This window comes from Ctenopharyngodon idella, chromosome 9, assembly GCF_019924925.1.
Source record: "Ctenopharyngodon idella isolate HZGC_01 chromosome 9, HZGC01, whole genome shotgun sequence".
Classification (NCBI taxonomy): domain Eukaryota; kingdom Metazoa; phylum Chordata; class Actinopteri; order Cypriniformes; family Xenocyprididae; genus Ctenopharyngodon; species Ctenopharyngodon idella.
In genome coordinates, this window is record NC_067228.1 from 17,080,856 (window position 1) to 17,107,122 (window position 26,267).

General features: G+C 35.8%; 3 protein-coding genes across 8 annotated transcripts; all 3 read left to right on the forward strand.

The window, feature by feature from the left end:
- The first annotated feature begins 1,510 nt into the window (after positions 1–1,510).
- Positions 1,511–6,240, forward strand: dcun1d2a (DCN1, defective in cullin neddylation 1, domain containing 2a). 4 transcript variants are annotated; one of them, XR_007931833.1, is made up of 7 exons: positions 1,511–1,626; positions 2,854–3,070; positions 4,041–4,209; positions 4,617–4,747; positions 4,850–4,932; positions 5,070–5,188; positions 5,345–6,240. XR_007931833.1 is itself a non-coding variant. In XM_051907137.1 (7 exons), the coding sequence occupies exons 1-7, from the start codon at positions 1,624–1,626 to the stop codon at positions 5,422–5,424; spliced, it is 780 nt and encodes a 259-aa protein (XP_051763097.1). In that variant the 5' UTR covers positions 1,511–1,623; the 3' UTR covers positions 5,425–6,240. The 4 variants fall into 4 exon arrangements, 3 of the variants coding, with proteins under 3 accessions (XP_051763097.1, XP_051763098.1, XP_051763099.1); XM_051907137.1 differs by having other exon boundaries at positions 5,092–5,188; XM_051907138.1 differs by lacking the exon at positions 1,511–1,626 and adding an exon at positions 2,393–2,515 and having other exon boundaries at positions 5,092–5,188.
- A 1,147-nt stretch (positions 6,241–7,387) lies between these two features.
- cdc16 (cell division cycle 16 homolog (S. cerevisiae)) lies at positions 7,388–14,857 on the forward strand. Its single transcript, XM_051907127.1, has 18 exons — positions 7,388–7,611; positions 8,085–8,139; positions 8,298–8,395; positions 8,639–8,677; positions 9,071–9,211; positions 9,398–9,557; positions 9,760–9,854; positions 10,131–10,264; positions 10,352–10,431; positions 10,519–10,568; positions 10,666–10,739; positions 11,525–11,650; positions 11,779–11,931; positions 12,011–12,074; positions 12,335–12,396; positions 13,988–14,123; positions 14,208–14,298; positions 14,378–14,857. The coding sequence occupies exons 1-18, from the start codon at positions 7,564–7,566 to the stop codon at positions 14,620–14,622; spliced, it is 1,851 nt and encodes a 616-aa protein (XP_051763087.1). The 5' UTR covers positions 7,388–7,563; the 3' UTR covers positions 14,623–14,857.
- A 931-nt stretch (positions 14,858–15,788) lies between these two features.
- Positions 15,789–25,280, forward strand: upf3a (UPF3A regulator of nonsense mediated mRNA decay). 3 transcript variants are annotated; one of them, XM_051907128.1, is made up of 12 exons: positions 15,789–15,977; positions 17,060–17,746; positions 18,534–18,640; positions 18,716–18,822; positions 18,959–19,057; positions 19,160–19,270; positions 20,626–20,681; positions 20,765–20,923; positions 21,034–21,167; positions 21,577–21,865; positions 22,157–22,234; positions 24,224–25,280. In XM_051907128.1, the coding sequence occupies exons 2-12, from the start codon at positions 17,606–17,608 to the stop codon at positions 24,386–24,388; spliced, it is 1,446 nt and encodes a 481-aa protein (XP_051763088.1). In that variant the 5' UTR covers positions 15,789–15,977; positions 17,060–17,605; the 3' UTR covers positions 24,389–25,280. The 3 variants fall into 3 exon arrangements, with proteins under 3 accessions (XP_051763088.1, XP_051763090.1, XP_051763089.1); XM_051907129.1 differs by having other exon boundaries at positions 15,821–15,977; positions 21,580–21,865; XM_051907130.1 differs by lacking the exon at positions 22,157–22,234 and having other exon boundaries at positions 15,793–15,977.
- The last annotated feature ends 987 nt before the right edge of the window (positions 25,281–26,267 follow it).

Genomic DNA, 26,267 nt, shown 5'->3' on the forward strand with positions numbered 1-26,267 from the left:
TCTCTGGGTGGGCATATTTGTAGAAATCATCTGGGTTAAATACTGTACATTTAAGAAGGTGGATTTGCCACCTTTTGGAAAATAGAATATAACATTTAATAAATACAATAGGTATAGCAATTAAACAGAAATATTATTCAGAAATAAAAATACATTACAGAAACAAATATTTTCTAAAATATTCAACCAATAAATGAGACATACTAAACATAATTCAACCTTTATTGTAACACTATTGATTTAATTATATACTGTGTAGATGTGCCTGACTTTAAACACTGTTTGTGTTTACAAATAACTGCACATGTAAATCAGAGAAGTCTTGCTCTTGCAACTCATGATATGTCTGTTTATTAAGAGTTACTAGAACACTTTGAGCAGCAGGTAATTTGACTTATAACATATATATATATATATATATATATATATATATATATATATATATATATATATATATATATATGTGCACAGACCTGAATAAATCAAATAATACATGTTCAAATCAGTCAGTTTTGCTCTGTTCACACTAAACATCCAACACTGTTATCCACTCAAAGGTTTAGCCATACTGCACTGGTCAGCTGAACATGCTCAAAAGTAGGTCATAACCAGTGTTAGATTATGCTGGCAGAGTCCGCATATTGTGCTACTAAGAGATGACAGTAGTATATCATAACATTCAGAATTTTTCCCATGATTTTTTACTAGATTTTAAATGCTTAGTTTCATTATCAAAGCTCTGTATTTTAACACAGGCCTATTATGCAATGCTATCTAATGATGATTGAGAATATTCCTCAAAAGCCTGTTGTATCATATTTGACATATATTTAAACATGATTTTTCACACACAAATAAAATGATGTAATGATAATCAAGTAAACCTAGAGAATGTTCGTCTTGCAATATTCTACTAACAATATAAAAGATGTTCTTATGTTTACTTCATAAAAATCATTAAAGATTTCGGAGCAAAAAGACACGTGTACCACAACCTGAAGGTGGACATAGTTAGGCCTATACTAAAAGGCCTTTTAGTTATTAAAAAAAAGTATGAACTATCAAGTAGAAAGCATGGGCTACAATAGATTGTGTGCAACAGGTTGTTATGCACATTACAGAACAGAGTAGAGAAGCTGCTGTGAAACTAGGTTTCCAATCTCAGTAAAAAATACAACAAGAATTCGAAAGAATCCCTTTTGAACAGATTTATAACAGATATATGAGCCGTCTGAACAAACCAATTCTCTAAAATGATTCGGATTTTCCAAGCGCAACGTATAAATGAGTGAATCATTTGAACTGAACTGCATAAATTGATTCATATGATAGTTCGTAGGAGAGAGAAAGAGAGACGAAAACAGCTGAACTACTGTCACACTATAGAAAATGTAGTTTAGTAGCGTCGCTACTTTTAATTAGTTAATACCAACACTGGTGGAAAGATTACAATCATAGACAAAACTACAGAACGGAGGTTTAAACAAACTACAACTCCCAATACTTAACTGTTTCACCGCGCAGACTCGCTGGTGTTCTAGCGCATTCCCTTGATGCCTCCACGCATGCGCAGTTGTACATGGGAGCATTGGGTATCAATTTGGTCAAACAGCGGGTGATAAAATGGTAGGTGACACAGAAATTAAAAATATTGCTGTCGTTTTCTGCTTCTGTGCTCGACGGAGAAGATGTGGCAAACGTAGATATCCCACGTCTTGTACCAGTCGTTGTCTGTGCGTGTCGCACCGAGAATGATCATAATTGTGTGTATGTTTTGTATGGGCAGGAAGGTCAGTTGTTGATATTTAGGGAGTTCAGCATGTACCTTTCCGCTTAGGTGTTATGGAATCAAATCCTATGTAATGCATAATACATATGAGAATGGATATTATTCTGTGCTTTAGCCAGACATGCATGCTGTTAACCCTGTTGTCCTGTTGTGGATTTTAGAGACCCACAATCCCCTTTTTAATACCTCAAAATCGTACCTAACATTGAATAGGTTAACCGTCATGACTTTTCCAAAATGCATGCGATCTGATTCCTAAAGATTTCAACTTGATGACATGTTTTATTTGTTTTACATAAAAAGCAAAACATATATCTGTTATGTTGTCATTGAGACCCCACGTTAAAAAACCTGCACTAATATTACTGATATTTTTAAATGTCTACTATTATTTTACACATATACAGTAGGGTCTCTGGGACCCCAAAAAGCCAGGCAGTCAATGTCAGCAGAACAGGAGGGTTAAGTGTCATCCATACCCAGTCCATGAAATGTCAAACGTCAGTCTTTTAGCCCAGCCCTTTTAACCCAGCCCCCAATAGTAGCCTGGTTATTTACCAGATTGTAATACCCTCTAAACACGTCTTGAGTGGGCTATCAAACTTTTTGCACATTGTGTTCTGGTTCCATGTCTTGTGATGGCCCTGTCAGAATGGTTCTTTTGAACTTTGTTTAAAGAACTAGAGTAAAAACAGCTTACTGTGCATCGATGGAAATAACTATGGGGTAACCTGGTTGTTTTGCACTGGCTGCCCTGAGCTTGCCATCTCATATTACATGCCAAGCACAAGTGGCCTGTCACAGGTCCTCACATGCTTGGTGCTTCAGACAAACTTGCTATAACCGGTAGAATGTCCTTTTAAATTGACACATTGGTCTGGACGTTTGCTCAACGCTTTGTTTACGGTTGTTCCAGTTGTCAGCTTTAGTCTTGTGCCTGAATGTGTGCAATTTTCTCTCTCTGTATGTTTGTTTGTGTCTCTTTCTGTTTGTACACACTGCTGAGTGTATTCCTGCGTCTGTCTGAGTTCATGTCTGAGGGCATATCTTTTGTGTCCACACAGCATAAGCTAAAATCCTCCCAAAAGGACAAGGTACGGCAGTTCATGTCCTTCACTCAAGCCGGGGAGAAGACCGCCGTATACTGCCTCACTCAAAATGACTGGAAACTAGAGGTGGCCACTGACAACTACTTTCAGAACCCAGATTTGTACCACAAGGAATCCATGAAAAGCTCGGTGGACCGAAAAAAGCTGGAGCAGCTTTACAATCGATATAAAGGTGAGTTTTTCTAATTCTGATATTTATTATGCCTGCTGTCCTGTGCCTGAGAGTACCATTGCATGCTTAAAGGTGATTTTTTACTCATTAAAAAAGGCTTACAAATAAAGAAATTTATGCTTTTTAATATTTTCCTATTACTTTTTACTAAATGTAAAGCTATTTTAGTTTTCTACGCAGAGTGGGTTACACCCTCATGGGGGCTGTCATTTTGAGATCACGCGACCAGCTGTGTCATGCAGTTCCACTGAGTTACTAATAATAAAAACAACAAGTTTACTTTATATAGTTCTTATCCGGTGTTAAAAGTCGGCATGAAATGGAAATCCACCCTATCTGTTTTCTAAGTGCATCGTAATGCTCTTATTGTGAACAATTAATCCATGCTTATGTTTCTTTTTTTAATGTCAGAATGTCATAACTTTTCAGGTGAAACGACAGACTTTTTTTTTCTGGTGATGTATAGCGGGCTTTCACCAATCATTTCGCCCTCATAAACCCCACCCCTTACAATCGACTGTAAATTTGCATTCAGAACCAAGTCCCCACCCTACATTTTTTCTTTTTCCAATAATCATTTGGATGTATGTCACAGTATGGAAGACACCATCTGTCACTAACTTAGTAACACTGCGACTTTAACCAATCAAAAACCTAATAGAATAAAACTTAGAATAAAAAGTGAGTGGAAAAACAAGATTCCCAAACAAGCCATTCTTGTTAGAGCAATGAAACAAGACCTGCAGGTCGAGGTCACACACCACAGAGGGAAGAAAAAAAATGGCAGAACCTTCATAAACAAACTTCATGCATGTGTTATTATAAAGCCCAAAACCACTGGGATGAAGTTTCCGTGCCAGTAAAACCTAGAGAAAAACTTTAACTTTCTTTGTGCACCTCTCAGAAATGTTTGTTTTGCTGAACTGGCACTATTTTTTAAGTGACCTAAGTGTTTTTTATTCTCCCTCAGATCCCCAGGATGAGAATAAGATTGGGATTGATGGAATTCAACAGTTCTGCGATGACCTTAATCTGGATCCAGCGAGCATCAGTGTTCTGGTTGTGGCATGGAAATTCCGTGCGGCAACACAGTGTGAATTCAGCAAAAAAGAGTTCATTGATGGAATGACAGAACTGGGGTGGGCTATGAAATCATTACTTTATTTAGTCATTATTTTGACAATATTTGGGGTGTGTGGCGGCTGGGATTATCATTCTGTGATAATGAAAATTTTTGGAATGTCATACATAAAATGTCCTACTACCTGACAGAATCACTGAGATAGTTTCTCTGACAGTCCTCGGCTCTAATAACTACAGAAAAATGGGCCAAACTGAAATGCTTGATGTCTCTCAGTCTCAAATTATTATTTTGCATGTTAAGATTTGCTAAGTGAAGCTGTGGTTGAAATTGGCAGAATAGAAGAAGTCAGGTTGAAATCGCTAACAGCATGTTCAATATAAATCTTTGTGTATGAATGACATGTATGTGAGCCAGTGATTAGACTGACTAATGATGAGCCTAAACTTTTCATTTCTTCTTCAGCTGTGACAGTCCGGAGAAACTTCGAGCTCTTCTGCCCAGATTAGAACAGGATCTGAAAGACAGCGGAAAGTTTAAAGATTTCTACCAGTTCACCTTCAACTTTGCTAAGAATCCTGGACAAAAAGGTTTAGGTAATGGCACCTTAATGTTCTTTCTTTCTGCATTTTTGTGTGCCTTCACTCTGAATAAGCAGTCGTCTACATTAATGTTTTAACCATCTTTTTCCGTTACAGATTTAGAGATGGCAGTAGCATATTGGAACCTGGTTCTGGCTGGACGTTTTAAGTTCCTAGACCTCTGGAACAGATTTTTATTGGTAAGTCATTACAGCATTGGACTTTTGACCCTCTTTAGCGCTCAGTACAAATTAAAATGGGTTTTCTGGCTGCTACGCAACACATTAACCACATAGTGGAATAATTTCCTTTAGCAATTAATTTAGACGCTCTCTAGTCTCTGCCCTTATTTTGCGCAGGAGCATCATAAACGATCAATTCCCAAAGACACGTGGAACTTGCTTCTGGATTTCGGCAACATGATTGCAGATGACATGTCAAACTATGATGAAGAAGGTGAGACATATCATCAATTTTTGTTGTATTTTGTGAGCTAATATGATGACTATAGCTAAATGATTTTAGTGATTTTTGAAGTTGTACTGTAAATTGGCTGGCTTTATTCATAGATTATGATGGATTTTAATCATGTGACCTCCTGTTTCATTTCAGGAGCATGGCCCGTTCTCATTGATGACTTTGTGGAATACGCTCGGCCAATCGTGACAGGATCAAAACGCAAAACTGTATAGTAACGCTACCACTGGGCGAGAACTCGCACCTTGGTCGCCTCATTGACTTTGTAGTTTTTTTTAAAGACTTGTAAGCATAATAAGAGAGAACTAAGTAAAACACTTGAAACCGACAAGTTTTGCAAAAGGAAAACAGGATGGAAAAGACGACTCAGACTTCCACACACCACATGGGAAGGACAAGAGCGCAAGACTCAAGATTTCCGATAGAGCCATCAAATGCACATGGCCAGCTATATTTGCACTGGCTACTCAATTCTAGCCTGAAACCCTTGGAGATTTTGGGTGGATATCTTTGAACCTAGTACCTCATCTCCATAGCAATCAGTGTCACTCTATAGGGCAGAGTCCTCATTGCCTACCCACTCCTTACAGTCTGAATTATGGAATAGTCTCTCCAGTTTCATTTTAGATTATGTACCCATCTGTCTGGGTGTGTATCTCATGCAGGGCTTAATGCTGATCATGTTTGCATTTTAAGCCAGACGTTCATGGGCAGCACAGCATGCGGCTCGCAACACCAGCACTATTGTTACAGTTGTAAAATACTGTATCTACTGCAGCAGTATGTACAGAGAGAAATGTATTATCAGTAATGTTTTATTATATGAAATATGAGACATCTGAAAGAAAAGCGTGGTCTAAAAAAAAGATGCCTCCATACCATGTTCTTGTGTGATTTTAGGTCAAACGTGTCATCTGCCTTGTTGCGGAACTTGTAACAACACGGTTCAGTGTTACTCTTTTCTTTCTTTTTTTTTTCTTTTTTTTTTTTGTTTACCAGATTTATGTTGAGAAATAAATTATTGCCCTTTATGTTCTTCTCAATCTACAACAACCCTGTTACTCTTTAACAGGTCTTATATAATAGCCTTGGACAACAAGAGGCTTTGCTAGCTTTCACTTTGAAACATTCTCCCATCAGTATGACAAATTCAACACACTTCAAAATAATCATTCCAGAATAATATCTCACTTCATAAATCACAATGCTTCAAACTGTTTTGCAATTCATCCTGCTGCAAAGCAACTCCAGAGCATGGTGGTAGGGATGGAGTAACTGCATTTGGGTTATATTTGGTTTGCAACAAACATTCAGGACATTGAGGTTAATTTTAGTGTCTTCAGACCACAGTTTTCTTCTAAGAGCTTTCAGGTTTGTCACAAAATCCAGGCATGCTGTAATGTTCATCTTTTTCAGGAGTGGTTTCCTTCTCACCAAAGAGAGTGCCAAATCTGCAGTGTTGAAAATATTGATGTCAGACCAAATGCTCTGCAATGTGTTCAGTACTGTATCTGGCCTCTTGGTCATCCGTATGACATCTTCCCTCTTTTTGTCAATTGCTCATGCTTCTTTCATCTGTTCTGTTACAATGAACTTAATGTGTGTAGAATATACAACGCTTTGCTAATATTATAACTTTTTGTAGCTTTTTTTTAATCCTTAGATTAATCTTAAAGTTCCACATTACAGGCAGATCTTTTGATTTAGTGGATTGAACACAGGTGAAGTTGAAGTATATTTGAAAATAACTGATTGTTTCACTTAATTTAGGCTATTTAAAACATTGTTTATGTAGCTCATGACTTTCTTCTGTGGAACACATGATTTTACGCTGTCATTCTGCCTGAAAATCGAAATATTCGTGTTGCACAGAAGAAAGGAAGCCTTGTGAATCTGGAACAGCATGAGGGTGATTAAATGATGACAGAATTTTTATTTTAGTCCTTTAATGGCGGAAATGAACTTGTGCAATGCGATTTCCCTGTGTGCCACAAGAGAGCGGCAATGTGTTTATAACCCAAAGACGCTTTACGTTGACGTTTTGAGAGCTTGTGTATTTATGTATTGCTGTATTTTTATTATTTGTGTTTATGTGTATGTTATAATATTCTCAGTCTGTAAAAAAATGTATTTTCACTGAAATCTGTATTTTTGTTGCGTTGTTACTTCCATTTACAAATATTTAAAAATGACGGAACTTCACAAAATCGGTGTTTCTCCACGGAGTGCTATCAATGTAACACACGTTTTATGCTAACCGCGGGCTTAGAGGAGCGGTTCTACAAACCCATTTTCAGTCTATTGCAGTTGACAAGAATGACAGTTTTTTGTTTTTGACAAACAGTACAATCACCATGAATCTTGACAGGCTTCGTAAAAGAGTGAGACACTACATTGATCAGGTAAGAAGAGGCAGTATATTTAGCATGAACACTAGCTTTAATTTACACACCAAATTAGATTTTTATTAATTTCTGATTACATGAAGCTGATCATATGACATTATCAGTATATTATAGAAAAAGAAAGAGGTAGAGTTAGTACACTGAATTGGGAAACATTTGGTATATTTTCGAAGCTAGCCAGGTGACTTTCATGCTAACAGGTTTGAAAGCTTCTAAAATAACATTTAAAAAATACAATTATTTATTAGTAATATATATGACTTCATGTTGTTTTGGGCTGTTTTATTCTCAGGAATAGATACGTAATATAACATCTATGGGGGCTTGTGCACATCAAACAGCACTAATGTGACTAATTGATTTCATCTATATATGTTGATTGCTGAATAAATATCCAGCTTTAGTAAAAACCTCAAAATATGAATCAAATGTATTTTCCCTCTGTCATTTTTCCATGATCTATTTTATAGCAACAGTATCAAAGTGCTCTGTTCTGGGCTGACAAAGTAGCATCCTTATCACATGGTAAGTGTCTTCATACTCCTGAACACTATATGTAAACTGTCAAATAGCAGTTGTTAATGTAGATAAGTCTAAGATAAAATGTATATTTTGTTTTAATTAAACTAGCTTGACTCTTAACTGTTTATTGGATTAATCACAGACTGTTTAATCTCTTACAGAGGATCCTCAAGATATTTATTGGTTAGCGCAGTGCCTTTATTTGACAGCGCAGTATCACAGAGCCTCTCATGCGCTCAGATCTCGCAAACTTGACAAGGTAGGATTTTCTGACTCAAAGAAAGAAGTCATTTCAATAGTAACAGATATTCTTAGTTCTCTAAGTTGCAGTCTTTCAAACACTTAACCCAGTAAAATAATTGACACAAATGTATTCCACTGAAATGTTTGAAGCACATTAATGCAATATAATGGAGCAAACAAATCAACTTAATGTTCAAGGGAATTAATGAAGAAGTAACTCTTGTTATTTATGACAGACTTTCTTGTTTTTGTTTTTCAGTTGTATGGAGCCTGTCAGTATCTAGCTGCAAGATGTCACGTGAGTATTTACATTAATGCACCAAATTTGATTTATGCATGACCATCTATCTATCTATGTCTCTCTCTCTCTCTTTCTCTTTCTCTCTCTCTCTCTCTCTATATATATATATTTGTTTATTTATTTACTTTATTTTTTTTTTCGAGGGACAATTTGTGGAATTTTACATGGTAAATGTTAATATAGCTAAGAGTACTATAATCATATTGGTAGCTGAAAGCATAATCAGATTTGCCAAAATATTTAATAAATGAACATGCAAGGGGTGGTGCATTTGTGTAATTTTATGATTAACAGACCAGTTTTTCCTAAAACTTAAGTAAAGAAATAAATAATCAGTGATTTGTATTATTATTATTATTATTATTATTATTTTATTTTTGTATTCTGCAGTATGCTGCCAAAGAATATCAACAAGCTCTGGACATACTGGACATGGAGGAAGCAGCCAGTAAAAGACTAATGGACAAGAATGTAAAGGAGGATAATGGCTCAAGGGAAACCGTAAAGGAATGGGAAATGTCTCCTGCCTCAGTGAGTCCAAATCATTATTTATTGGATTTTTTTTTCTTGTCGTTGATTGTTTATTGTTTTATTTTTGATGTTTGTACTGTGCCTGAATGAATGAGCCCATTTGCTCTGAGTTTAGAAACAAACTTGGTATTTGAATGGCATAACAGTTTGACTGGATCTTTTACTCCCTGTGGCCTTTTCTCTCAGATCAATAGTTCCATCTGTCTCCTGCGGGGGAAGATCTATGATGCCATGGACAACAGACCCCTAGCCACGTCTAGCTACAAAGAGGCCTTGAAACTGGACGTCTACTGCTTTGAAGCCTTTGACCTTTTGACGTCCCATCACATGTTGACCGCCCAAGAGGGTGAGAGAAACCGTTTTGAATTTCTTTAGTCCCTGTAAATTCACTTGAAGCTTAACTAAGTGTACCAAACAAAAATGATTTGAAAAAAGAAAGTTATTATGCCTTTACATTTTTTTTTTTTTCATCATTTTCTTCACTTGAAAGTCACCTTGGATAAAATGAATAAATGCTTTCAAATTCATAAAATGTTATCTTGTTGTAGAAAAAGATTTCTTGGATTCTCTGCCCTTAAGTCAACAGTGTACAGAAGAAGAAGTGGAATTGCTGCGTTTCCTTTTTGAAAATAAGTTAAAGAAGGTAAGAGAGCCTCATTTCTATTTAAACTCTCATAAGATCAAATCAGGAAAAAATAAGTAAAAGATTTGTGTATGGTTTGGTACGATTTACATAGCTAAAATTTACAGCATCACACAGATCAAATGATGTTCATTATTTTTCCTGATTTTGTTGTTTATTCTTCAGTTTAAAAAAAGAACATGCACAAATTACTATGAGAATCTGAAGTACCTGTTTATTCAGTCAATGGTTTTGAAGTGCTCGCTGAAGAGCTAATCATCAACTCTCCTCTTCCAGTATAACAAACCTAGTGAGATGGTCGTCCCAGATATAGTCAACGGTCTCCAGGACAACTTGGATGTTGTCGTCTCCCTCGCAGAGCGACATTATTACAACTGTGACTTTAAAATGTGCTACTCTCTTACATCAATGTAAGTCTACAAAAAATGGGTATCTTAATGTTTGGTTTTACATTTAGGGACAGGTTGAAATCATCTAATGTTTGTTTTTTATTCAAGGGTTATGGTAAAAGACCCATTTCATGCCAACTGTTTACCAGTGCACATAGGAACCCTCGTCGAGCTGAGCAAAGCGAACGGTATAAGATAAATATTGATTTCAGGTTTAATTTAAGTGTTGAATTTTAATGTGGAATCATAACATTTACCATACATTGTCTCTTTAGAGTTGTTTTACCTGTCTCATAAACTGGTGGATTTGTATCCCAGCAATCCAGTGAGTAACAAGGAAACTGTTTTTCAGAAGATGAGTTTCAGTTAAGTTTCATGAGATTTGTTTTCTTATCAATTCTTTCTCTGTGAACCTCTACAAGGTTTCGTGGTTTGCTGTTGGATGTTACTACCTCATGGTTGGGCATAAAAACGAACATGCAAGGCGGTATCTCAGGTATGACTGTATTTTGTTGCTTTGTGGGCTTTGACTACAGTTCAGAGTTTAGGTTCTGTAGGAATTTTTTTTGTTTTTTGAAAGAAATGAATAGTTTTGTTGATCAAGGACGCATTAAATTGATCAAAAGTGACAGTAAAGACGTTTACATTGTAACAAAATATAAATGCTTTTCTTTTGAGCTTTATATATATCAAAGAATTCTAAAAATCAATCATGGTACAGCAACTGTTTTCAACATAATAAGAAATTTTCAACATAATAATAAGCACCAAATCAGCATATTAGAATGATTTGAAGGATCATGTGACACTCAACGCTGGAGTAATGACTGCTGGAAATTCAGCTTTGCCATCACTGGCATAAATTACATTTTAAAACAAAGAAAAGTAAAAGAAAATAGAAAAGTTATTTTAAATTGTAATAATATTTCAGAATGTTACTGCTTGTACTGTATTTCTGCTCAGAAAAATGCAGCCTTGATGAGTATAAGCACAAAAACATTTGAAAAATCTTACAGAAGTTGTCATATAATGTTGTTTAACATATGTTGCTTACTCAGAGGACAAAAAATGCAAAAAGACTGAATTAGATTTAAGTATTGTAACCTTTTGCACTATTATATAAATAGAAAAACTTTTTAGTGCTGATACTGCAGAAAACAAGCACCTAGTATTTTTCAGCAAACTTGTTTTTGTGGTAAATCTGGGAAAAGGTTTCGTAATGATAACAGTATTTCTGTCAACGAAACTTGTTGTGGTTAACACCAAAATCCCCTTCCACAGTAAAGCAACCACGCTGGAGCGCACATACGGACCGGCATGGATAGCATACGGTCACTCGTTTGCTGTGGAAAGCGAACACGATCAGGCCATGGCTGCTTACTTCACTGCTGCCCAGCTCATGAAAGGGTTTGTAAACCTGCAGTACTTGTGACAATTACATTCATTAGGACAAGAATATTTGCCTCTAGTATGACTTGTGTGTTTTGAAATTGGTAAAGCCATTAAGCTAGAAAAAAAGCTTCCTGTTTGAACAGATGTCACCTGCCCATGCTCTACATTGGTCTGGAGTATGGACTCACTAACAACCCCAAGCTGGCAGAACGTTTCTTTAGCCAGGCCCTCAGCATCGCACCTGAAGACCCCTTTGTCATACATGAGGTAGCTGTGGTTGCCTTCCAAAATGGAGAGTAAGTGATTTAAAAAAAATTCACACTATACGAATCAGTGGTTAGTGGTTTTGCTACTGAGCGCTTTGTTTTGTTGCAGTTATAAAACAGCCGAGAAGTTGTTTCTAGATGCTATGGACAAGATCAAAGCCATTGGAAATGAGGTAACTATCCTCTTGCTTCTATGATCTAGTTGTTGTTTTTCTACTTGTTTTTTGGTCAGAATAGGTGGCATAGCTGTGAGTGAAGTGCAGCTTGTTCAGTATGATGTACTTTTATGTTCCTGGGTGTATCGGTCAAAAAATTTCCACAAATTTCCAGTAGACAAACAGATTATTGTATTCATTTACACCTTATTTGTTGGTACATGGTAGGAAACATACCCTTGTAAATTGTTCTGTCTAAATGAATTATTTCTCTCCAGGTGACAGTAGACAAATGGGAGCCGCTCTTAAACAATTTGGGTCATGTGTGTCGAAAATTGAAGTAAGTTAAAAGAATTCTTATTTTACAGTAAATTTTAGTTTTAGGTTTTTTGTTTTCTTTTCAGGTTTTTATAATGTAAACTACCATTTGAATGTTTAAGGGTCACAAAGATTTTTATTTATTTATTTATTTATTTTATTTTTTAAAAAGAAATGAATTATTTTATTCAGCAAGGACACATTCAGTTGAAATGACAGTAAAGACATTTATAATCTTACAAAAAAAAAAATGTATTTCAAATAAAAGCTGTTCTTTTTTTTTTTTTTTTAACTTTGCATTTATCAAAGAATCCTGAAAAAAGTATCATGGCTTACGCAAAAATATTTAACATTGATGATAGTAAGAAATGTTTCTTAAGCACCAAATCAGCATATTAGATTGATTTCTAAAGGATCATGTAACACTGAAGCTTTGCCATCACAGGAATAATATTAAAATAGAAAACAGTTATTTTAAACTATTAATAATTATTTTACATGAACTTTTTTTTACTCTTTGTGATCAAACAAATGCAGCCTTGGTGAGCGTAAAAGACTTCTTTTGAAAATATTTAAAAATGCATATTGCCAATTATTGCAGCTTAAGTACCTCATTATATCCCAGTTAAAATAGGCGGGATCTGGGCTGTAGTGATGCACTAACCTGAAATTGCGACTAAAAAGTGCCTGCTTCTAAAATTATCTCAAGTGATATTTAAATGAAGAGCATGAATTGGGAGGCATGGTCACATTGCTTCCCTCCTCTGTTGTGTATCTTGTTTTTTCCACTTTAATAGAGTGCTTGTTTTGTTCTGTCACTCTAGTGTTTGATGAATTATGCATGTCCACCCACTGGATATCAAAGGGCTCGCAATTCATTCTTGAAGATCATTCCACTCATGATTCTTTATTTCTAAATGGCTGTTTAATTATTTCTTTTATGTTTGTTTGTTTGGACTGTATCAATATAACGATTTGTCCTAAAACCCTAACTACAAACTTCTGCAATGAAATCAGCTCCAAACATACAGACTGCATTCAAAGTTTGTTTTGTAGATATTTTTTAGCCTTAGTTGTGCTATTTTTTGTAAATGTTTTATCAAAAATAAGAAAGTTAAAATTGAACGACTTAAGTTTGAAAATTTCCCAATTTTATTGATAGAATGTTCCTACAATGTAATGACACCATTGCAATATTTGAATACTGAATTGGTGTTGTTTTTTACTTCCAAGTATTTAATCATTTATGGCCACATCCGAAAATGAGGCATAGATTGAGCAGAACTGAGCATTTCACAAATAAATCCTGAAACCTAAGCACACATCCAACTTTAACAATGTTCTTCATCAGGTACTGTCATTCAGAAAACGCAAAACTGGTTTTCTTTAACAATCAGCTATTGTTATGTTGCTAGAGATTTAGAATAGCAAATTAGTCCCAGCCTCCCAAACTAAATACTTTGCACGTTATTATTCAATGTTCTATGTTTAAACTTTTTGATTACAGTGGTTGAGAATAATTTTCACTGCCTCTGTAGTGAGCTTGTCTAGTTGTGTATCTGTTGGTGTAGACAAAAATCAGGTCAGTGATCGCTTTCATCTTGTTTGTGTAGGAAATACGAACAGGCTCTCGAATACCACAGGCAAGCTTTGGTCCTCATCCCACAGAATGCCTCTACTTATTCAGCCATCGGTTACGTGCACAGCCTAATGGGAGATTTTGAGAGCGCCATTGACTACTTTCACACTGTGAGAATATATAACAATCATAATTCTGTGTTGTTGGTCAATTATGAGTTTTCTACACTTCAAACATATAAACTCCTCCTTTAGGCACTTGGTCTTAAAAGGGATGACACATTTTCCGTAACCATGTTGGGCCACTGCATTGAGATGTATATCAGCGATTCAGATGCTTACATTGGTAAGACGACCATCCGTGTGCGTTGTAAATTTGCAGATTCAAAGTGCCCTTGCAACTATTAAGTTACCTTGTTTTGCAGGAACTGACATTAAAGACAAAGTGAGAAAGACCCTCAGCACTCCTGCACTGATGAAGATGCTCAACACTTCTACCGACGGCAATGAGAGCAGAACACAACCCGTAGAAGAGGTGAATGTGTGCCTGGAAACTCCTCCTTTTAACGCTGACAAACAAACCGATGCGTTCCAGCGCTTCCTCTTAGAATGCGACATGCATGAGAGCGACATGATGCTGGAGACATCCATGTCTGACACCAGCACGTGATTGAGACCTGTGAATGGGTCAAAGAGGAACTTTGAGCATGAGATGATTAGAATGTGACTCTGAAGAGGACACGACACACAACCTCCCTCCCTCCCTCCCTCCGCCATCCCTGCCGTGTCCTCTGTGTTGGACCCCTGTGGATTTTTTTTTTTACAATGAATAAATGTAATGAAGTGAATGCAAATGGGTTCTAATGATTCGATCAATAAACCCTGCATCCATATTTTTACACAGATTTGTGTATTCTCATTGGTGCTCTATTAAAACGCCTGTTTTGTGGATGAGGCTGCACAAAATAGTTTTTATGCTGCCAATCAGATGTAGATAATGTAGATATGCCAGTAATCTGCAGACACTTGCATTTACCTGAAATTAGTCAGCCAAAGGAAATTACTTGCATGACTTTGATTAGTTTTTATCAGTTCAGTTTCAGTGTACTGTCTGAAGTTCAGAAGGCACAGAAATAAGTGCATGTTCTCTGCACAGATTTATTTAATGATGTTGCTTTTCTACACTAAAGGAAATTAGTTTTTGTAACACTTTATAAAAGCTTTGAGTTAGTTTGTCCAACCAGATCAGTAGTAAAATATAACCATAAATACAAAATATTTTGTAACTACTATGTACTTACATTTAAAAAAAATTTTTTTTTATTGTGTTCATGTTGTATTGCAAAACACATTTGCTGCTACTGAGGTGGGATATGGGTAAGGAATTATAGGAACAGTTTTGGTGGTATGGTTAAGTTTAAGAGGGAGTTAAAGGGGAAGGATAGGGTCAGCGGTGTAATTGATGTAATTACATGGAAGTTTTTTTTTTTTTAATGTAAGTGCAATGTTAAAACATGTATGTACACAATAAGGGCATTGTATCAAATGATAATTTTAAATGTTGGTACATAGTAGTTAAATACACTTAATATAAAGTGGGACCCTCAAAGTTATTATAAATTGTTTATGATTTCTTTTATTTATTCATTTAGTTTGCTGTATAAGCCCCTCTCAAGGGAACATTAGGCACCACCTCCCTAATTATAAATCCAGGAACATCATGGGGTGTTTTTAAATCGACCCCTGAAGTAGAGCAGAAGTGTCTTTGTTTGCTGTAACTGAAATGTGCAGGCTGTGCCCCTCTGGATGCTCCTCAGATGGAAGCTGGCTTGTGAGCAGCAGAATTAGTCATGGGCTGCACACCATCCAAATCCAACGTCACCTACTCTCATGTGCGCGTGAGTCGAGATCTGGACACCTGTTCTACGTTTGTGCCCAGTTTAAAGAGCTCCATTTCTACACCAGAGAGGCCTTCGCCTCAGCTCTGTCTTGAGACGGCCAGTGGGAAGCAAACTTTTCTGAGTGGTAAGAAATTAGTTATTCCATACTAAAATATATGGAAATAATTGACAGAGTTGTATATCAGAATACTTTTGCAGCTATTGAGGTAGGATATGGTTAAGGTTAGGGACAGATTTCGTGGTATGGTTCGGTTTAGGGGTTGATTAAGGGGTAGGGTAGTTTTTTTTTTTTTTTTTTTTTTTATGCAGAATTTCGCCTACGTTAAGTGCACTGTATCAAATGATTAATTTAAATGATACATAGTAGGTAAAGATACTTTTGTAGATATAAAAATTGGTAATAGATACTTTTACAGATGAATGGATATTTTTGGAGGTAATTGAAAAGATAGATGTTTTTGTAGAAAGTTGACAGATTTGCTGATGGATGCTTTTGCAAATAGGTGGATGGAATAGACACATTTGCAGAGATGGATCATGGCTAGATTTATATATTTGCAGACAGATAGATAGACACATTTGTTTGGATAAATGGATAGATTTTGCAGAAAGATAGACGGACCGATAGATTTGATATTTTTGGATTCTTTTTCATAAGGATACAATACATCTGTGGAGTGGATGGATACTGAATGGATGCATCATGCTTTTCAGACAGATGGATAGATACATTTGCAGATAAATAAATGGATGATGGACACAGTAGGCATGCTTTTTGTATGATAGATGGGTGGACTGATACATTTGCAGATGAATAGTCTATACCTTTGAACACTTTTGTTGGTAGATAGATGGACAGAAGGATGGTTACATTTGCTTAAATAAATAAATGGTGAATAGTACTTCTGCAGATGAATGGATATTATTATAGATACTTAAATCTGATAAATAAATCTGTGGATAGATACTTTTGTAGGTTGATAGATGGATAGACATATTTGTTTAGATAAATAAATGGGTGTATAGTACTTGGATAGCAGATGGATAAATAGATAGACATATGCTATGCATGGATACTTAATGGATGGATTGAGCTTTTGCAGACGGATGGATAGATGGATCGATACATTTTGCAGATAAATAAATGGATAGACATGTAAGAAATATGGATGGATATATACGTTTGTGGTCTCGTGTTTCTTGCAGTTCCTAGTCCTGACTGTTACGGGCGCTCCGTGAGTCAGCCCAGCAGCCCGGACGTATGGAGCACTGTCAGCACCGGCAGCCCGTTCGGTTCGACTCGACCATGCGTACAGCCGAGCTGCACTTACAGCGACTCTGAGGACGACAGCGCGGCACCCGGCAGTAAACGATGACAGTCATGGTCGTTGTTTTTATGCCTCCCCAACCCGCTGAAATGAAGAGATTTTTTTTTTTCTCAGAACAGAGGGGAAACTTGAGTAATATATTAATTAGTATCTCTCTTCCGTTTCTTTTTTTAAAATGAAAATATTAACCATATACATAGGCTACTGCCTATATAACCCTATTCTATTTAGCTTTAATTTATAAAAATAACGTAGCACTGCCCCATAGTTCTGTTTTATCAATTTATTGTATAAACAAAATACAACAAACCTATTCTTAAAATGACAAGAGAATAAACGCTAATGAGCAAGCCTCGCGGTATTTGGTGGTGAATTCCCGCGAGAGTTAGCGGATTTCGGACAGCGAAGAGGGCGAAATGGAGATATGAGGTCTGAAAAGGAGCAGAGGACAGGAAGCAGGGAGAGAGGCAGCGTCGAGATTCAGTTCAGGGATTGTCAAAGGGAGCAGGACAACGTCGCGGTGAACCCGAAGCACAAGGAGGAGAAAAAGGAGATATTCACCAAGGTAAGTGGCGCAGTTGTTGGGTAGGTTGGGAGAGTGTGATGATGATGGAGGGAACGGGATTCAGCACCATAGACAGCGAAAACACAGGGCAGCCAATCGAAACGAATATCCTAGTGACATCAATCACGTCAAACACAAATGCATTCGTACATTTAAACAATTACCCCTTTGAATAATTTAATAGTCCATGCGTTGAATATATATGCTTATATAATTGTAGGGGGAAAACAGTCAATGGTGCAATAGAGACATTTGAAAATGGACATTATATATATATATATATATATATATATATATATATATATATATATATATCTCCTATGTGTGTGTTAAGGGATAATTCTGTCATTATTTATTCATTATTTACTCACACTCATGTATGAACACATATGGAGAATTTGTACTGTTCATTCTTTTTCCATACAATTGCAATTAATGGGGACTGGAATTCCTAATTCCTCAAAAAGGACACAAAAGCACCATAACAGCAGTCATTACTGATTTATGCACAGGGATTTTGGACTGTGCAATGGGGCCAGAGCAATGGGGCCTCTGATTACCAGGAACCTCAAGCTGAGAAACAAGCTACTACATATGTAAAATTAGACAAACAATCTGTTGGGATAAATGGTCTCTTTTTTTCTCTTTTGCAATGTTTTAAACACACGTTCGTTTTTGTCATTACGATTTATTTCTGATATCTGTGACTTTATATTTTGTAATTGTGGCTGATGATGTCAATGATTTTTTTAGTACAGTTTTCTTTGTACATGCTTCTTTTATATAGGTTGTCATACGCCGACTGCCACCCAGTCTATCAAAAGACCAGCTCGAGGAGCATCTGAGTCCTCTTCCATCTTTTGACTATTTTGAGTTCTTCCCCGCTGATCAGAGGTATATTCGGTTTGTGATCATGATCACTGTCAGTCCTTATACATGTGCATGTCTTTATATATTATTTCTCCACAGCTTATATCCGCATCTCTTCTCAAGAGCATACATCAACTTCAAAAACCAAGAGGATATCATTATTTTCAGAGATCGTTTTGATGGCTACGTATTCATTGACAATAAAGGTGATTCATTTGACTCTTTTTACTATTTATCCTCCCTCAGTCTAGTTCTAGTCTAGATTTACTTTTTAAATGGTTTATATTTAGTTTAATATAATTATTAACAGGTCTATAATATATTATTTGTATTTTTATGTAGGCCAAGAGTATCCAGCTGTTGTAGAATTTGCCCCATTTCAGAAGGTTTCCAAGAAAAAGTTAAAGAAGAAAGATGCTAAAGCAGGAACTATTGAAGAAGGTATTTATAAAAAATATATATATAATATTTATACATTTAAAGTATAAATCATATATGGTGAAAAGTTAATACATTTGTTAAACACTTAAAATCTTTTTTCAGACCCAGAATACAGGCGATTTCTGGAAAACTACTCTTGTGATGAAGAGAAATCCATGGCCAACCCAGAAACACTACTGGGAGAGATTGAAGCTAAAACCCGAGAACTTATAGGTATGGTTTTGGAAATCATTTAGTGCTGTTATATTTGTGTAGATAAATGTATGTCCAGAGGGCTGTTTCATAAAAGATGCTAAGAAAAGCGAGGATTAAACTCCAAAACCTGACTTGAATGAACCTAACAAATGAGTTGGGGCTAAAGCGGGTTCATAAAAGGTCATTTAAGTTCACACAGTCCCGCTAATTTGATCCAGGTTTACCTAGTCAAGATAATTGCACGTGCATGCTTTTCTTAAGCAGCCCTAGAGGTCGATCATGGATCAAATCGATCCACCATAGGAAACAGCATACATTTTGTGCTATTTTATGCGTTTGAGACATGGTGTTTTCCTCAGTGCATAACTTACTTTTCACAAGTTTATTCTCCATCTGTAAATCTTAGAAAGTCATGCAAATATTTCCATTTTGCTGCTAAACTTCACAGTGAACGAGCGCTGCTGTGCGCATGCGTGCTAAACAGACAGGACACAATAGAAGCACAATAATTCTAAAATATACATTTTGCTAAATTATTTGATGTTGGACATTAAATGTGCCTTATGTACAATTTTAAACCTACAAATAAGTGTATTTTTTATGATAGTAACTGTAAATGGACTATTGTAATGGGGTAAATCAATATACTGTAGGCCAATTACTGAGTTTAGATTCATCTTACCAATTAAAATTTAGTCTGTGCATATTTATTTTAATTTTTAATGCTCTTCTAATAACCATAAAAGGTACTACAGCTGCCAAACCAGAGAACCAAATCCAGAGAGAAATGTATTCATATATTTTAAAACAATCTAATTAAATCTTGGGCACAAAACATTTAGCCAGTAAGAAAAGAAAACCTGTAGGTTACACACACACACACACACACACACACATATATATATATTGGACTGATAGTGGTTAATAAAGTCAAACAATTGTATGTGAGAGGGTCAGCTGTAATATCATTGTGTTCCTATTGGTCAGTGTTAGAGGAGCTCAGCTTAGCCTGACAGTTAGCCTGCCCCGGACCAGGCTAGTTTCCCAGCATAATTTGCCAGAGTAACTGAGTTTGAACTAATTTAAGTTTGTTTTATGAAACAGAATTCGCTGACAATAAGTCTGACTAACTAAAATAAGCCTGGCTTGTTTTCTAATCTTGTTTTATGAAACAGCCCTCAGAACAAGTATTGCAAAGCTGGTCTTAGTTTATTTTGATGAGAACATTTTCTGATGTTGCAAAATGCTATTGTATAGAGCTCATTAACAGAAAACCGCTTGAGAAAGAACCCATGGCTCCAAAATGCTAGTTCTCTTCCAGGTTTTAGGACTTTAAATTAAGCTCTATTTTCCCTGTGTGACTTTATTTGTAGCCAAAAGGACGACACCCTTGTTGGAATACATCAAAAACAAGAAATTGGAGAAACAGGTAAGGGCTCAGAGAGCACCACCTACCTGCATGTTATACACTGTGATATTGTACTGTATATACATGATCCCTTTCAATTTTAGAGAATAAGAGAGGAAAAAAGAGAGGAGAGGCGAAGGAGAGAACTGGAAAAGAAGCGGCAAAGGGAGGAGGAGAAGAGGAAACGCAGAGAGGAGGAGAGACGAAAGCGGAAGGAGGCTGAAAAGCAGAAGAAACTGTCTGAAAAAGAGATTAAGATCAAGGTATGACTTAAAACCGTATAACATCCTGAAGCTGACTACTGCTAACTGTGGTTATCAGTACTGTACTGTAAACAAGTTATTACATACAATCTGAATCTTGACTCGTTTAGCTTTTAAAGAAGTGTGACCGAGACGATGATGTGGACTCAGACAGACTGAAAGATAAAGGAGACAGTGGAGAGATAGAAAAGAACAGATGGGAAAAGTCAGCAGGACACACTAAGTCAAAGGATTCGAAGGATAAGTAAGAGCTGCCTAAAAGTTGTCTTTCACCTTGCTTAACTTCAAAAGATAAAGTGGGGTTAAAAAAATCTGGGATCTGAGATTCAACATCTACTGTAATTCAAATTTGGATATAAACAAAAAGTTTAAATGCCTCCATCCAATCAACAACCGATGGATTGAACCAAGTTCTTGCACTTGCACTATTTCTAGGTCACAAGTCAATTAAATTAGTCAATGATCATGTGAATTGTTTGTTCTCAATTCATACTGGAGAACAAGATCATCAGATTTAGCAGATTTTTATAACTTTTAGAACTTATATATGCAGTAATGAAAATGTATTAAGTTACTTTTGGACCCCACCATATATAATTTTTTTTATAAAATCGTATTGAGGTGGTTGATTTCACTAAGTGGGCTTTCCATAGTAGGAGTCAAATCGAAAGTGACAAGGAGCAGCGGGAAGGTCACGGCCGTCGGCAGAGGGACAAAGAGCATCGCGGCAGAGACGAGGAACGTAAACGTCAGAGGCATCACTACGAGTTTGACAAGTTCATGCGACGCAAGGAGGAGACCAAATGGGGCAAAGGCTACTGCCAGGACAGGGCCAAGAAAGAACAACATCATGGCTATTCCTACTGTCCAGAGACCGGAGACAAACTGGGCAAAGAAGATCGAGAAGACCTGGGCAGCAGGAAAGAACGGATTCGCAATAAGGTAAATAAAAGCTAACAGAGTAGCCATATCTCAGCCACAGGCCATTTGCAACTCTGGTTCTGGTATTATGTACAGTTATTGTCATCCGGTCTGTGTAGCAGATGAATCCACTAATGCATTCAATGTTTACACATCTGTACTTGATTTATACATCATTATGTCTGTGGGAAATACAATACGAATATGCCTCCCTCCAGGGGCTTTCAATGCAGCCTTCACTGATGTGTTGAGGTAGTTAGCTGTAATTTGGCTGTTGGCAATATTATTGATGGAAGACAACGTGTCTCTCAGTCTGTGTTAGCGCATCAGGAGAAAAGGACTTCCCAGTCTGAGGGGCCAGACCAGATAGGAGGGGCTCTGCCAGCAAAGGTACAGCTAGTTTTTTAGCCTTTCTACCCACGGGAGGGGATGCTTCACATGCTGTATACTGAGAGGCCCCGCACCTTACAGTGCCAGGCGTACTTGCTGACAGCAGAATGTTGGCTATGCTGTAATGGCACAGATGAGGAGCGGTTCCCGATAGAAGAAGCTTATACAACTGAAACCTACGGCTCTGTTCTAAAACCTAGCGAGTTACCTATGTATAGGCAGCATTTTGATTTGAGTTGATTTATTAGACTAAAAATGGTGAAATACACTCATTTAATTAAACATCCACATAATACACTAATACAAATGAATCTTTTTTTTGACTTTCAAACTAAACCAACCATATTTGAAATACTTTTGAATGCTCAGGGGCTCAAGAATAAATAAGTTGCCTCTGGATATTAAAAAACCTAAGATAGTTTTAAAACGACATAATGTAATATCCATAAGACTTTGACTAGTTTCTCACTTACCCTAGAGAAATATGTATTAAACTATGTAGGAGCTCTTTTATTGATTATCTTATGAACCATTTTTTAGTTTAAGATGTGCTACTCTGCTTTCTATAGGTAACCAATCAAAATGTCTAAAATGGGATACATGATCAACATGTGAAAAAATACTAAAACCTAAAACTAACCTTATCAGTTTAACATTTTAAGGCATTGTATGCATGCTCCCAATGTTGAAGTGGTCCAAAATGTTTTTTGGTCAAATTCTATATGAGCATCACATTTATCTTTCATTTATTTATCTCTCTTCGCAAAATGCAATCCCATAATGCATTGCGACAAGCTCAGGGAAAAAAAACAATCCAGTCAAGATGGCAGACAAGGAATGTCAATTATATATTATTAATATAGTTAAAAACATATAAATTGGATTCAACATCTCATTTAAACCTAGAAATAAACAAAAACTGTAAGAAATTTGAAACATTGTGAAACATAAAAAATGCATTAAAAAAATTTCTGCTCTATTTTGTGGGAAAAAAATCCATTCAAGATGTCGCCCAAGGTGAGAGAATTGTTTATTATAAATATAGTTTTAAAAATCTGTAAATTAGATTTAACATCTCATTTAAACCAGGAAATAAACTAAAATTTCAAGGATTTTGAACATTTAAAACAAAGAACCATTATATCATAAAGCGAATACAAAATATTTAAGATTCTGTTCTATTTCAAGGAAAATAAATGAGTAATGTAAATAAATTTCAATTATAGTTAAAAGTATCAAAAAAGAATTAAATTTGGTCAAAAAGTTACTGTTTTACTTAATATTTGTGTTTTCATGCTTAGAGTATGACACTGTTAGTTAGCAACGTGTTATCACCGAACTCTACTGAAATGATTTGAAAGTCTAGTCTCCTTTGCGTTTTTGTTTATTGGTATGAGTTGCTGAGTGTTACGATTTTATAAAGTATGAGGTTTTATGACACTTGTCTTAAAAGGCGTCTTCCTACTGTAAATTGCACTTCGCTTGGTTTTGGAACAGATCCTACATGTATATAGAAGAATACTTATAAGATCTTGCACATTGTAAGCACATTAAAATGCTTACATGCTGGATTCTGTTTATACATTTAGTAAGTAGTCATTTAGCAGATACTTTTATCCAAACAGACTTACTGTACACTTATATCTAGAAGTGAGCAATGGTAGTCTGGTTACTAGCCCTGAGCTTTAGCCATTATGTGTCACCACCGTCACCACCACCACCACCATAAACAGAAACTGTTAAACACAAACAAGGGCATAACAGATACAATTCAGTATTATGTTTTTGTTATGGACTAAATGGATTTTGAGGGGCTGTCAATAGCCTGTTGTCTGTCTTGCTGAAATGTGATTAAGACGGGGAAGGAAATTTATTATATTGTATGCATGAATAACACTGCTATGAACAAAGCTGTGATGTCTGTATTTGTGGTATGAAATATGAGTGTATTGATTTTGTCTCTTATGTCTTACTCATTTCACGGCACAGGACCGACCAGCAATGCAGCTGTACCAACCTGGTGCCAGAAACCGCAAGCGCATGGGCTCCGGGAACAAGGCCTTTGACTTCCCGCCGATCTCTCCTGAGCACGGAGGAGAACATTGCTACAAGACGGTCATTGGTACAGGCTCAGAAAAGAGTGCTGACGAGTGAAAAAAGACCACAACAGGAAGAATCATGCTAGTGTAGAAGAACACTCAACTTCAACCTTGTTTTTTTTTTGTCTTCTGAGTCATCTGTGAGTATAGTGCATTGAAATCAAGTGTCATAAATGTAAAATGATCGGCTTCTGTACGCTTATCAAGGATTCACACCACTTCATTCAGACAAATACCTCATTATTTACAGAGATCAGATTTGTATGCCTTTTGTAGTGCAAGAAATTGATTCCATTAAATGAGAATATATATATATATATATATATATATATATATATATGATTCCACTGTAAAGAAATCAGTATGTGTTGTGAAATCTGTATTTTAAATAAATGTAATGTGGGATGGGGAAGAGAGACATATTTTTTTCCTTTAAGAATATAAAAATGCAACAATGTATTATTAATGAAACATTTAAGCATGTAACTCTTAATTCCACATTTTCACACTGTAATGCCTTTGAATGATGCCTCTGTTGTCCCTGTGGCATTGTGGCTTTTCTGCATTAAATTCATCTCACAACAGGATATAGCAAATTTCATAGCATCGTTTCACATGCGGGCCAAGAAGAACAAAATTATTTGTTAAAACTGTCTTCTGTTAGGTCAAATAAGATGTTGTTTTGTGATATTTCTAACCAGTGTGCATGTTTTTGAGAAACTGCAGTCATTCAGCGGTGGGAGGCTACATGGGGTCACTTGCCTTACCTTTGATTTGCACTTAAAGATCCTGTCCGTTATTAAATACAAAAATCCAGGTTTTTAGAATTATTGTTTAGTTATAGTCCAACAAAAAAGTGAAGTCTGTAGAATACTTTAAAGATGTGATATTGTATTTGATGGATTGACCATTTGTGTGCAATAAAGATATATGATTATATAAAGTAATATTTGAATTTTCTTATTTTTTATTTACATTTTATGACTTAAAGAGAAAAAATAAGTTTGATTAAGTTTGATTAACAACTTAGCTTTTTTTTTATTTTTTTATTTTTTTAAAAAGATAAAAAGAATTTGGAGAAAAATTAAAGTAGTTAAATTAACAAAAAGAATTTAAATTAAATAAAATTAAAATTCTGTATCAATTTTTTTGTAAGATATTTTTTATTATTGAACAATAACAACAGTGGTACTGGTATCGCACAGCGGCATGTACAACTAAAAGTTATAGTAAGTAATATTTTTATGTCATTAAATATGGCATATTTCTTAAAATAACCAAATTGTACCATAATTAGAGTTTCTCTTTTGCACTTAAATCGCAGCCAAAATAATACTTAAAGACAAACTTTTCTCAAGGCTGGATTTGTTTAAAAGATTTAATGCTTTCACTTGCAAAACAGCTCAGCAGCTCAAGTTTGCACTTTCTGAGTCAATTCTAAACCAGAATCTTCGCACTGACAAGACAGAAATTAATATAATTTGTAAGTTTCTCATACTACATCTTTAGTTCCCATGCTTTCAAACAGAGAAAGCAAGTCATAATGACTTTCCTGTGTCTTTCGCGACATTACTTTTTATCTCTAATTTTACTTTTACTTTGTTTTGTTCATACCTATTGCCCCTGCTTTTCTCGCACTCGGTGAAGTGTGAAGGAGTATTGATGTAAGATGATGATAATTGCATTATGTACAGAAACATACTGTCACTAATGGCAGTTATCTGTAATCAGTAGTTACTAAAAGCAAATAGTATAGTTCCCTGTTCTCCAAAATAACACACTTATTTTAGGTTTGTGTTTTCTGGTAAAGTGCATGAATAACCAACATAAAAGTAGAGCTCACAAAACAAACAGGAAACAAGATCATAGGTATGACACTAAAACCCCCTGAACGAGTTTCTGCATTGTAGTTTCCCTTTTTTAGTTTTTCTTCT